Source organism: Sesamum indicum, linkage group LG2 (genome assembly GCF_026168435.1).
Source record: "Sesamum indicum cultivar Baizhima isolate 11 linkage group LG2, ASM2616843v1, whole genome shotgun sequence".
Taxonomy (NCBI): domain Eukaryota; kingdom Viridiplantae; phylum Streptophyta; class Magnoliopsida; order Lamiales; family Pedaliaceae; genus Sesamum; species Sesamum indicum.
This window is the reverse complement of record NC_142658.1, coordinates 13,698,767-13,712,526: the sequence shown is the minus strand read 5'-3', so window position 1 is coordinate 13,712,526 and position 13,760 is coordinate 13,698,767. Positions and strand designations below refer to the sequence as shown.

The 13,760-nt window shown below is 32.8% G+C and overlaps 1 protein-coding gene across 2 annotated transcripts; it reads right to left on the bottom strand.

The window, feature by feature from the left end:
- Positions 1-540: 540 nt before the first annotated feature.
- On the bottom strand, positions 541-12,363 carry LOC105155650 (serine carboxypeptidase-like 18). 2 transcript variants are annotated; one of them, XM_011071554.3, is made up of 14 exons: positions 12,158-12,363; positions 11,928-12,073; positions 11,139-11,215; positions 10,881-11,003; positions 10,680-10,782; positions 3,575-3,612; positions 3,403-3,504; positions 3,163-3,249; positions 2,374-2,532; positions 2,216-2,287; positions 1,986-2,125; positions 1,770-1,883; positions 1,588-1,642; positions 541-730 (listed from the first exon to the last, which is right to left on the bottom strand). In XM_011071554.3, exons 1-14 carry the CDS (start codon positions 12,289-12,291, stop codon positions 647-649), a joined length of 1,434 nt encoding a protein of 477 aa, XP_011069856.1. In that variant the 5' UTR covers positions 12,292-12,363; the 3' UTR covers positions 541-646. The 2 variants fall into 2 exon arrangements, with proteins under 2 accessions (XP_011069856.1, XP_011069855.1); XM_011071553.3 differs by having other exon boundaries at positions 1,986-2,137; positions 12,158-12,361.
- Positions 12,364-13,760: the final 1,397 nt, after the last annotated feature.

Sequence of the window (13,760 nt, the reverse complement as noted above, 5' to 3'; positions counted from 1 at the left end):
TACTCTCCTGACTATTATTTCTATGATTACATGTAATTTTGATTCTATAATTTAGGTCATGTAGCATTTTTATTTTTTAAATTTTTAAGGTAATATTTTAATTCTATATTTTTTTATTTTTACAATTGCAGTAATTTTTTTTCACCAAAATTCACCATTCATGCCGGGAAAATGCATATCATTTTACATGGCCTTTTAAAATTGGGGCTACTGCTTGCTAATTTTGCCTATAGTTTATCCTTTAACATTTTAAAGTAGTATTTAAATCCTGCATCTTTTTAATCTTTGTAATTTCAGTAATTTTTTTAGCTGAAATTCACCCTTCTCGAAAATCAAGCTGAAAAAAGGACTGTAATCCCAAAAATTAAATAAACGTAAGATCAAAATGTTACCTTAGAAAGTTAAAGGACGGCAATGTCAAATAACATATGTTACGGAATAAAAATATATTAAAAATTATTTATAAAAAAAATCAATTCTCTATCATACATATATAGCTAATCATTTAAAATCAATCGTGTAATATAGAAACTAAGGAAATTGATAAGCCAACACATAATTTATATAATAACCATTCTCATTTGACATTACAGTTTAGTCAAATAAAATATTTAATAAAATACCATTTATGTTGAAAATGCTCATTCTAGAGAGTGTTTTCACGAATCCATCTATTGAACATGACAAAGCTTTCCTTGGGTCTGTACTCTGGATTTGTATGGCCACCTCCCTAGAAAACCCAAAAAGTAAAGGTAAATGAAAATTTTTGTAACCTTTTGAAAGTATGAGAAATTAATCAGAATATCGATTAACAATCAATCATTTCGAATATTAGGAAGCTTGATGCTATTCATATGGTCTGTAGTTAAAATTGAATGTGAACTGGAAGGTCGTAATGAATGATGCTAATATTCGATTTGGCAATATTATCATAGTTCACATGTAAATCTTTTATGTACGTTGTTACTTCTATTCCAGATGTGTAATTGCAAAAAAACACAAATGAAAAATTAAGCATATATAGAAACCACATATATGAACTGAATAAAAAGTAGATATTACCAATAAGATTCAGACGAATGAAATTAAGACTAAAACTACAAATATGAATCAGAATAATAATGCGTGAAAATGAAAACTTGAAGAACGAAAATATTACCACAAATGACATGACAAGTTTAAAATAAGACAGATATAATCGTAGGACCTTAAAATACAAATATTAATGGTACTAACAGACTTGTAAAATTAAAAGTGTGTCTATATTTAAGTACATAAATATTTTAATTAATATTTCTTCAAGACAAAATGATGTAACTTAATGACTACTATGAAAAATATATTATTATTACAATTAAAAGTATTTTACATCGTTCTAATGATTTTACCTTCTTTTGTAGTTATTATAATATTCTATCATAAAGATTAAGATTTTTCTTAATTAGTGAAACTTTTATTTTTCAATTTAATAAAAAATCAATGTATTTTACGAAACATAATGTTTACGTGCAACACGCGTTTGTATTACTAGATTAGAAAAAGGAAGAATAGATTAATACAAAAAACGTACATGTACAAATTTCTTACCTTGATAGTGGCATATGTGAGTTCGTAATCTCCTTGTGCATATTGCATAGTGTATCTTTAAAAAACAAAAAAAAAAAAAAGAAAAGTGTGAATATCAATAAATTAACTTGAACAATATAGATAATTAGAAGGTAAACTTGTAAATTAAGGATATTGTATGGGGCTTCAGTTGAAGAACCAACCCTCCAATTTGATTTTCAACAAACCAAGGTCTCCAATCACTTTTGATCGGCACTTTCAAGGATTCTATCCATTTTTCAGTAGATATATGAGGAGCCTGCATGTCGTGATCACCGCTGCCAAAATATCAATCACAATAAAGTATTAAAAAATTTTTTTAATAAATATATTTATCAGAAGAAAATGCACGAATTAGAAATTAAATAATAGTAATTTACCTGAAAATCAAAACTCGAGCACTTTTATGTGTGAACTTCTGGTGATAGCCTACTGTCCTTTTAACATTATTTATGTAAGGAATAATCCCACTTGGACCAGGTGTACTATTAACAATGCTTTGGTTGCATCTCACCCATTGCTTTATTGTTCCCTACTCAATACTTTTATCAATTTATGTCTTAAAAATATTGAGGATAGACTTATATGTTCACTTAATTGATTAATATACCTTACGAACATTAAGAGCTTTCTGAGCAGACTTATCATTTGCCCATATATAGGCAAGGCGAGCATTATCTTCCTACATGGCATAGAACAACAATCACTTGAAATAAAACAAATATTAAGAAATCAAAAAATAAGCCTTTGAGAGGGAGAGAATATTACTCGACACCATTCTTTTTTCCTTGCAGCAACTACCGGTTGCAGAAAATTTATTGGATTTTCTTCAAAAGACATATACCACGACAAGACATCTTGTTTCTTTGCCGATGAGTCTTCACACCACGGATCTAAGATTTGGGGCTTGGCAATTCTATCGAGACACTACATGCATATCAAATCAATACAAAGTAGTTAGTGAGACATATAACTAATGTTGATGAGCTATTGTATATATATATATATATATATATATACACATATTAGACAAATTCTAAGTGACGATATTAAACTTGTCACTAATTATATATATTTAGAGGATAAGAATTTTTATTTTTTTTAACTAAAATATTGTTTATAACTTTACAAGACAAAAATTGATCGATAATATTAAAATTACCACTATTTATGTGCATTAAGTGACAAGAACTTTTTTTTTTTTTAATAAAATGCTATTTATAACTTTACTAGCGAAATTAGCGAGAACAAAATTGAGCATAAAGTTCTCAAATAAATAATTAATAATTTTTATATCGATAATGTAGTGACAATAAAAATAATAATTATTATATTTGTTTGTCACTAAGTTGTACAATAAATGCATAGCTAATTGTCTATAGTGACAATTAATCCACAACTCCCATCCATAATAATTACAATGTATCATGTTTAAAATTATTGTCACTACGATGTATCTTTAGTGGTTATTTTAAAATTATCACTTAATATTTTCTCATTATTTATTTTGGTAGTGAGCTATGATTCAGGAAAGCTAATTAGAGTTCCCATGCTTACCTGATTTATTCTTTCGAGGTCATTTAGACATAAATCATTATCTGAATCAACATTCAGGTAGTTCCCATGACAATTAGCTTTTGCCAACTGAAAAAAACAACACCAAAAATTGTTCAGAAGGTTGTTAATTAACTTGAAGAGTTTCCTTCTCATAATTTTGATATTATGTTGTCACAGCATGAAAACCTGCAGAAACTTTTCTTGTCAAAAATAATATAAGAGCAGGGAAAATGTGATTGCCTGATATAATTTATCTGACAAGAGTCCCATTCGATGAGCATATGGTATTCTTTCATTAAGGTCTGCGAACAAATCGGTCATAGGATTTCCTATTCCGTAACCCTACTTCCAACAAACAAGTAATCTTAGTTAAAAAGAAACTGAAGCTTTCCAGGTTCTTTACAGACTATACCTTCATATTTAACACGGGTTTATCTCCTGTTTTAATACCTGTCAAATGAGACAAGGGAATTATATCAGCACATATTCTTAATGATAGTGTTTTTTTTTCTTTTGGTGCTCACACATAAATATATTTTTCTTGGAAAAAGATTATTTTGGTCCTTTAAGTTTTCATGTGATTACTTTTAATCCTTTAAGTTGACGCATTTTCAATTTAGTTTAGTAACTTTCAGAATTACTTAAATTAGGTCCCCAGACGAAATTTTGGGAAATTTTACCCTTTCTTAGCTTTAAAATGATCAGTTTAGTCCATTTTCAATTATTGTGCATCCTAACGCTAAATTTTGCATATGCTCCCTAGAATGGTATCAGAGCTTAGGTTTATTAAATAAATATTGATTTGTATTACATTAAATATTATTTATCCACTAATGGAGGAGACTCTTTGAGAGAGAACGGAATCGAAAGAAAGTTCGAGTTACGATGAAAATAGGGAATATTTCCAGATTCTAAAAATATAAAGAAGGAAATTTCTCATGGAAATTCTTGACAAATGTTACAATGGTCCCAAGAGGATTGACCCAAAACTTCTCACGCAAGAAGAAGAATAAGAATGGCTAAGGAATTCTGAAGTTCGACAGATGCTACCAGAAAACACGATGAGACGATTACATTCCACTAAAGTCTATGGTAGAATCTCAACCAAGAGAAGCGGAACGAGTACATTCCTGCATAATTAATGTTCTAAAATTATGAATTAAGGGACTGACTAGGAAGAACTCGAACCGGATACATTGAAGATCTCCCAAGATTTGAGGGAGATACAAAAGACAGTTCAAGACTATGGACATATGTTAATTCATATACCTATAAAAATAAAAACCTTAAGACAGAAGGTGGATGGGATCACTGAGATCCTTCGCAATCTACACAAGGATCTTACAGATCTGAAGTCAGAAATTGCAGATCTAAAGAGAACTTAAAGGGAGAACCCTGAGACATCAAAATCCATACAAGAATGAATCAGAGATGCCCTTGGAACACTACCTCTTCTACATTAGAAGGGGAAGGCCACGGAGATTCCACCCGAAGAGCAGAGAAGATCTGATCATTGAATTCATTAGATCTATAAAGTAATGGAGGTGACAAGAGCGGATCTATCAGATTTACAAGAATTGGCATAATCCTTTTCCCAACTCGAGATTGTGGATTTAGTCAATATCCAAACCAATAAGATCACTCCATCACTACCACCTTCGAAGGGAAATACATGTTCCAATAACCCTCCAGAGGATCATCTAATGAGAGAGAGTGCAGATTTTCACATCAACGCAACCCCAACGTTCGTGGTAACCAAGCTAAAAAAAAATCCAGAAAGAAATCTAAGAAGGTGCCTCAAAATACAACTTGGGTGCGAACCATGCTCCAATCCTTGCATCCATATGGCGTTATACTTAACCTGGATATTATCGGTTTCTGAAATTATGAGAAATTGATAGATGAATGGGTTGCAGCCATCAAGATTGCAGCAACTACCTTAGAACTCGACAAGAAAAACTTCATAAAACTTGTGGAGTTAAGTTTGGAGGGTTTTGGGATGATCGAATGCGATAATACCCAAGAAAATATCAAAGCCAGCATCCTTGTCGGAGATGGTTACTTCAAAAGAAGTAGAGTAGAAAAGGCTAGAGAATATACACAAGCTCTCTTTACCCTTGAATTAAGTATTCGCACAGTAGATGAATATATCTATTGATTTCGCCAAATATTTCTTCCAAAGTGGAGTAGCGATGGAAGTAGCAGCTCCAATATTTTTTGCAAAATTATGCAATCCATGAAGGGAAATGTTGATCCAATCATACAAAGTACCAGAAGGACAGCTACATTCAATTGCTAGGAGGATGTCTTTCCTTAAAGACAAACTGAAGGATTGGCTATCAAGCATCTATCTGGAAGGCTGAGAGGTAAGATCAAAAGAATCCATCTCTGGTGTGATAACAATGATTTTTTAACTATTATAGGAGAATCAAACAAGCCAATAAAGTGGAAGAAGAAAAATAGTGTCTCCTACTCTAAAAGTTCCAAAAGAACCTTTTCCCGATGAAGAGTATGGTGGTCCAAGTCAACAACAAGATCATACAAATCTGGATAGGAAACAAGACCAACAAGATTTTCATCTGAAGGATCTAGACTAACAGATGCAAGATCCACAAGAAAAACCCCTAAAAGGAGAACTTTCAGATGGCCCATATTTGAGCCGATGAAAGTTTCAAATACTACAATTGCTGGACTTGCAAAGTAAGAGGACATATCTCTCCCGACTGCCCGCAGAAACGTGGTGAATTCAAAACATTTGAAACCACAAAGATATTCTAGACTCAGTCTATTGTGGTGATTTGGTACCTATTTACCAATTCGAAGATCTTCCGTCAGACAAAAATGTCTATGAGGAGGAAATAGAGACTGATTCAGATGTATCTTCAACCGAGCCAGAATAATTACAATGAGAGAGATAGGCTTCATACCTCTGAAAGCCTGCCAGGATTCTTTCCAAGGATGATAGTGTCGAACAAAACTATGGAAAGGATCATGCGACAAGACTCCAACCTCAGCCTATACGATAGATTTAGGATTCGAGGAATTGGGAAAGTCCTGAACCAGATAGGACTAAACCAAAGGAAGCATCACATAATCTACAAAGTAAGTTCAAGTGAGTTTGCAATACTTATGGAACTTACTGCTAATGTGATGGAAATGCAACTGATTCCTAAAGAAGAAATTTTTGAAGAATTGAGTAAGTTTAGAGAAGAAGTAGTTGTTACTATGAAATAGATCCACATAAGACCTATTGAAATCATAATAAAAGCAAGGGAAACCTGAAGTAGGGATTTTCACAGCATAACCTGGAGTTTTTCCTAAAGAAGCAAGGGAAACCTTATCTGTTATTGCAGGAAGGGATTTTTCATAAAAAATCCTAATACTCAATAAAAGAATACGAGCAGCCAAGATCATGATTAGAGGAGCATTTGAATTACCCTAGTTTAGGGTAAAAACACCTCCTATTTACTTTTATAATACAGGTGTCAATATCTTGCTTGGGAACAATTTCATTCAAACATTTGCAAGATATATGCAGGATAATCAAAGCAATTTGTTAATATTTACTACTAACGGTGGCAGTGAGATACAGATGTTGTGAAGATAAAAGGTATTTAACAAGATAATGCTTATAAATTTTTCCAGCAAACATGGTAATTTCGATGCGAGATTAACTCATTAAAAAATATAGGATAAGAGGAAATTTGGTAAGATTCTTTGGTCTTTTAGGCAGCAGGGAGTCATCGATAGCAACAACTTCTACGAGAAATCCGAGGAAAAAACTAGGAATCTTAAGGAAGCACTACAGGAAATGAAATCGCTAGATATTAGAGAGGAAAACAAACTTTCTCTTGAGAATGTCAAGAGACTTATCTAGAGGAACTCCAATGAAAACCCTCTAGCATGGTGGGACAGGAACAAGATCGAAACTAGTTTGAAAGTCAACAAAAATGCAGGTATGAGTATGTTCAATACAAACCTATCCAGATGAACATGGAGGATAAGAAAGATATGCAGATGATTATCAAGGAGCATATTAATCTTGGACTCATCGAGCCTGGAGTTTCTACCTACAGTAGCCTAGATTTCTGATCAGAAACCATGATGAGATAAGAAAGGTAAACCTAGGTTGGTAAATTAACTATTAAGGTATTAATAAAATATTAGAGTTTGATGGTTATTACATTTCAAACAGAGAAGACTTTAATTGATTGAATTGAAGGAGCAAAATGTTCTCTAAATTCGATTGCAAATCTGGATTTTATCATATTAACATGGAGAGTGAACAAAGGAAATTCACTGCATTCTCCACACTACATGGACAATATATTTGGAATATGCTTCCAATGGGTTTAACCAATGCATCCCAGATATTTCAAAGAAAAATGAATAATCATTTTAAAGATTACATTGAATTCATGTTTCTCTATATTAACGACATATTAATTACATCTAAGAATATAAAATATCATATCAAACATCCTGAAATATTTTCTGATGCATGCCACAAAGAAGGATTAGTGCTTTCTGAGAAGAAAACTACTATTGTTGTCAATAAAATTGAATTTCTAGGAATTCTTATTGACGAAACGGGAATTGAGTTACAGGACTATATTGTGGAGAAAATCCACAATTTTTCAGACGTACTCAAGGACAAGAAATATTTGTAGAGCTTCTTGGGAGTTGTTAATTTTGCAGGTATCTTCATTAAGGATCTTGCAAGATACAGGAAGGATTTCCAATCATTTTTGAAAAAATGAAAAGTTCAAAGTGGAAATGACAAGAAATTCACATGAAAAGGGTTCATGAGCTAAAAGAGGTTTGCGGTAACCTACCGAAGCTTGCTATACCACAGGACGAGTATGAATTCATAGTCTATACAAACGCCAATGACTATAGATGACCAACAGTGCTCATGCAAAAGACAACTACAGGGAAAGAACTTTGTATATATACAGGAGGGTTGTTCCCAGAATAACAACCCAAAGTTTGACACATTAACAAGGAATTTTTTGTGGTTTGGAAGGCTTTTCAAGAAATGACCTTTATTTTTTACTTCCTAAAGAAATTACATTAAAGGTTGATAATACTAATGTTAAGGATTTCTTAAAAGATAAGTTAGAATCAAAGATAGAGAAAGCTCGTATTATCATTTGGCAAACTAAATGCTAATATTATTGTTATAATATGTTCTTATTAAATCTCATGAAAATATTCTTTCAGATTTTCTGACAAGAAATGGAGGCATCTGAAGCAAACTTCATCATGCTAAGACTCAGGCACCTAGGGAAAACCTCGAGGAGCTTGAGAAGAAGCTCGGGCAGCTCGTGGTGAATGCCCAAGTTGCCGAAAAAATCTAAAGAACTGATCTAGACACAATCGAAGTTGCCATAAGGAGTTCCTTATTAGCATCCACCTCGCTATGGAATGATTTATGAGAACCAATTTGGAAGGCATCACCTTTGGAGATGACTCACGAGTTGAGAGAGCATTACCCTAAACATGCCTTTAGAGTACAGGGCTTTAGATCTGCAGCGTCAGATTTAAGTAACGCTTGCACAAGACCATCACCAGACTCTAATGAAACGACAACAATTGAGTCACGAGAAGTGCAAATTCCTGAAGTTTCAAATCAACTTAGCACCTCTAGGGTTAAAGAGGAAGAGATTAGTCTTAGGTCAATGACAAACACTTCTAAGGTTAATAGTAATGAATTGATATATTTTTCTACTTGCAAAAACTATCAACACATGTGGAAAAAATTAATTTTCCGCAAAGGAGTAAATCCAGACAAGACCATTATCGAAATATCCATAAAACATAACAGGGTCTGAATATTAGAACGGTCCAAAGCAGAGGATGTCAGAGAATGGTATAACTTTAGAACTCTCGTTTCAGTTCATACTATATCACCGAGTTATCCGAAAATATCATAACTTCCGGAATCGATTAGTGGGGCAGTCTTTGATTTTGTGGCAAAATAACACCCAACGAAAGAGGGACGATGTTCTGGAGATAAAATTCATATCAGTTGCTCAAAAAACTGCAGTGCCAGACATAATAGCTTTCAATAAAATCAAAGCTGACTCAGGAGAAGCTCCCTGGTATCAGCTATTAGTGAAGACGATATCTCTAGCAGAAGAGCTTGGGGATTATGGGTTTGTCTCACTGAGATGGACAAAGTCAAGTATCCATTCAAAAATTTTCTCAAACAAAGTGAATAGATCGTTCCTATTAAATTCCATGACGGGAAAGAGCACTGAGTTGGCAGAAAGCTTATTTGAAAAGAAGAGAATGTTAATCTGGAAAAATAAGCTACCAGCGATCGAAGCTACGAGAATGAAGACGTGCAATATGCTGCATGTTGGACAATGGCATAACCACATATGCCCTTGCTGTGTGAAACAAGAGAAGCCCCTGTTTGGAACAAAAATTCGAGTCACACAAAATAAACCCGAACCAAACCAGGACAAGGGAAAAAGAAAGAATATTTACAAAATGAAGTAAAAATTGAAGAATGTGAGGAATCACGAATAAGACAGTCGGTAGAAAACAACAAAGACCAACAGTCAGCAAAATAGGAAGCCAACCAGCAATCACATGGTCGACAAACCATTATGACCAACAGCTGGAAAGGACGCGATAATGACGAATGCAATGACGTTATTCGAAAGAGACAAGATGATGACGAACGCAGTGACGTTATCAAAAAATAAGTTTGGAGTCTGGGTTTGAGATCCGCGAGCGCTTATAAATAAGGATGCAATGAAGTAAATCGGGATCATCATAAAAAAACTTCTTCTACACTTCAGAGCATTACAATTCTGAGTTTTTTTTAATCTTTGTAGTCTTTTAATCTTTCAATTTATAGGGGTTTCCCCAAAGAGTCAAATCCTCTATTATATGAGTGGCTAAATAGTTGTCTCTTCCAATGGAGGATATAGTATCTATGTAATATTTCCTATACTTCTTCAATAAAAGTAAGGATTCTGTTCAACTTGTTTGTCCAAAATTCTATTAAGTCCCTATATTGGAGGCCCTTTTACACCCTAAGGTAGGAAACGAAATAGGGCTGTGTTGTTTGTTTCTGAAGGAGCCAAGTGCCTGGGAACCATCTGTTGCGGTAGTGTGGTTGGAAGAAGTCCGTAAAACCGAGGACTTGGAATATCCGGGAATAAGGCGGTCAAAACAAGGTATGGATTTATGAGGACTTAATTTATTTGAGAATCATGTTGGGCCTAACTTGGAGCATGAAGTGGACTAGGGTTAATTTTGACTAGAAGGACAAAATGGTCATAAATTAGACCAAAGGACCAGATTTACGCAAAATTGAAAGATAAAGGACTAAAATAATATTGCCAAAGTTAGAGAAACCAAAATTAAACCGTGACAAAGTTAGGGGACTAAAGTTTTCTTTAACCCTATTTTTCTTTTTATCTTCTCTCTCAATTTTGTAAAATATGAAACTATATATAATTGATACCGATGAAATGTGTCAGGTGTAGGTCATATACTACCATTATACACTTCATTGACAACAAGAGGGAGAACGATGCCAGCATAAGATTCACCAAAAATGTAGAGTGGATTCTCCAAATATTTAGGGTGATCTATAAGCCACTGCAACCCAACAATGAAGCAATTTTAGTACATGAAAGATATATTATTATCATAATGTACTCAATTTAAATAGAAATTATTTTGCATTATCTTCTCACCTTTTTGAGGAAGTCATAACAGAGTCTTGCCGACAACGTATCATTTGCAAGGGAACTTGCCAAAGTTTTTGCATAAGAAAATCCAGTACCGACAGGTTGATCGATAAACAAAATGTTGGCAGCCTATAAATTTAAAATAACACAATTCATATTATAGTGTACACATATCTCATAAGCGGCATAAAACTTAAATAATATCCTCTTCATAATTATTGCTCTAGTTATAATTACTACATACCAAGATAGAAGATGTTATACCTTTGTCCAAGCATACTCATTTAACTTCAATGCTACTGAATCCCCTTTGCAATTCGCATAGTCGAGCATAAAGGTACCTACACCAAAATGTGAATATAAGTTTGTGAAATGCAAAATTATCTTCTTTGTTTTTTTTCAATTAATTTTACCTATCAATATGGCGTCAATTAATTAGATTGGTTCCAAATGAACTAATCAATTATAAATTTAGATTCCAATCTCTATGATCATATATTCCTATAGTATGCACATTGGGTAATTGTTGAGTTAGATTCAGAAAGTCTGGTATAGATTATTGAGTTAATAAGAGGGCATTAATTGGACATTAACGATCATTTAGACGTAAACTTACAGGAAAGGAAATCGAGTAGCAAACTTCTTGGCTATCATGGCATGTGATACAGAGACTACTCAAGTTTTTCAGCAGGACAATATTTCTCATGGATTCTTACTTATATTAAGGCTAGACAAACAAAATATACGTTAGTTTAACTTTTAGTTTCTTATTTTTGGTCATTTAGTATTTTCGTTTTTTAACTTTTTAAAACAGCATATTGATTCTGTTTCTTTTTAAATTTCGTAAAATTCGAGAAAAAATTACCGAAATCGAGAAAATTAAAAAGATATAGAACAAAAATAATGCCCTAAAATTTAAAAGATAAAAATGGCGGCAGAATAGCCACTAGAAAAAATAGCCCCTACATTGATAGCCACTTGAATGTAGCCTCCCATGAGCTAGTACTTTAAATCTACAAAATCAAGTATAAAAGCTATATACAGAAAACGTACCCATTTCTAGTAAAATGGTGGAAAGACCGGCACAACCAGGTCCCCCAGTCAACCAAAATACGAAGGGATCCTTTTCAGGATTGCTTTCGGACTCCAAAAAGAAGTAGAAAAGTTGCGCCTCCTCATTTTCTCCCACGCCGATATACCTAATTTTTCAATAATATTAACACATCGAAGCCAGAAAGGCAAATCATGGGATAAAAACAAAAGAAATATGGGAAAAAAATTACCCGGTTTCAAATTTGTTGGGGAGTTTATCGGGCAAACCAGGCAGACTTTCGACCAAATGCTGTGCCAAAACTGCTCTGCTAGAACAAAGAATCAGTAGCGGAAACAGCAATAGCCTGAGAGAGAGCAACTCCATTGTAGCAATGCGGTCTGAGGTGTTGTGACTGTTGTCTGTGGAGACTTCTGCACTGTGCGTAGGTCATCAAAAAGTAAAGAGGACCTCATCGTACGCACTTGTCATTATTGCATTGTACTGTTAATACTTCACGTGCGAATAATGATGACCACCCGAACTTGTCATTATTGCATTGTACTGTTAATACTTCACGTGCGAATAATGATGACCACCCGAATTAAAAATAGGGAAAAGTATTATTTTAGTTCTCTGACAGATTTTCAGACAATTTTACCCCTATGAGTGCATATGGACTAAAACTGCTTTTCAAAAATTGCATAGGAGTAAAATTGTTCGAAAATCTGCAAGAGAACTAAAAGTAAGCAATTTCGTAAGTTACTGAACCTAAACAAAAATAGACATAGTTATCGAACTAAAATTAAAAGTATGCATACTTAACGGACTAAAATAATACTTTTCCCTTAAAAATAATACTTACGTGTGAAGAATTTATAGTCGCACTTGGATTATAACTGTTCATACTTCTCTTGTTTGTACTATCTTCATTTCTTTGGATTTTCAAAAGGAAATGAGTTATCAATGTACTGAATTCACCCACTATATATACTATTAAAAGGGTAAATCATAAGAATTTCAATAAGATTTAGTATAATTATAAATATTTTATTATTATTTGAAAAATTACTTATGCTTTTTTAATTTGTTTTCAACGATCAATCAATAATTATTTTATTTGGTTAGTTTCTGTTAAGTTTGTCAAGAAGAAAAGAAGAATGGAAAATGCAATCTCATGATTGAAGAAAGCAAGTTTCAGTCTGTGTATTTCATACCTCCAAACAGATACAGACATTCGTTTATATAGAGGAAGAAGAAGCAGTTAATGAACTGCTTCCTAACGACTAGTAGAGCAACAATAATGAAGTTGCTGATTCACTAATTAAGTCGCAGACATACAAGTGCGCCTATAAACTAAAGACAAAAAATAAAACACAGCTATGTAAAGAAGCGTTTTTTCACCAAAGAAAGTGTTAGTTTTATTCTAAATAATAAACAGCAACTTTTATCATCCTTGTCTCCTGTCTGTTCTTCATCATCGTGCACATCAATTTGCTGCAGTGCTGTTCTTATATAGTTCATTGTATTTTTTAAATAAATACAATTTAATATTATAATTTTTTTCAATTTTATTATATTGTTAAAAAAATTAATTGCATATAATTAATTTATAAAAAGTAAAAATAATAAAAAAAATTAAAATGAGTATCGTGGATGACATCCATAACATCAAGTCATGGATCCACATAGGATTTTTTTTTTAAAAAAATATTTTTTAAGTCAAGTCGCAGATCACATGCGCGACTCGACATAAATTTGTTATACATTTTACCTAAATTATATTTTTATAAATTTTTTAATAATAATATTATAATTGACCCAATTTTTTATTATGTTTAGAATGGTTCTGTTAA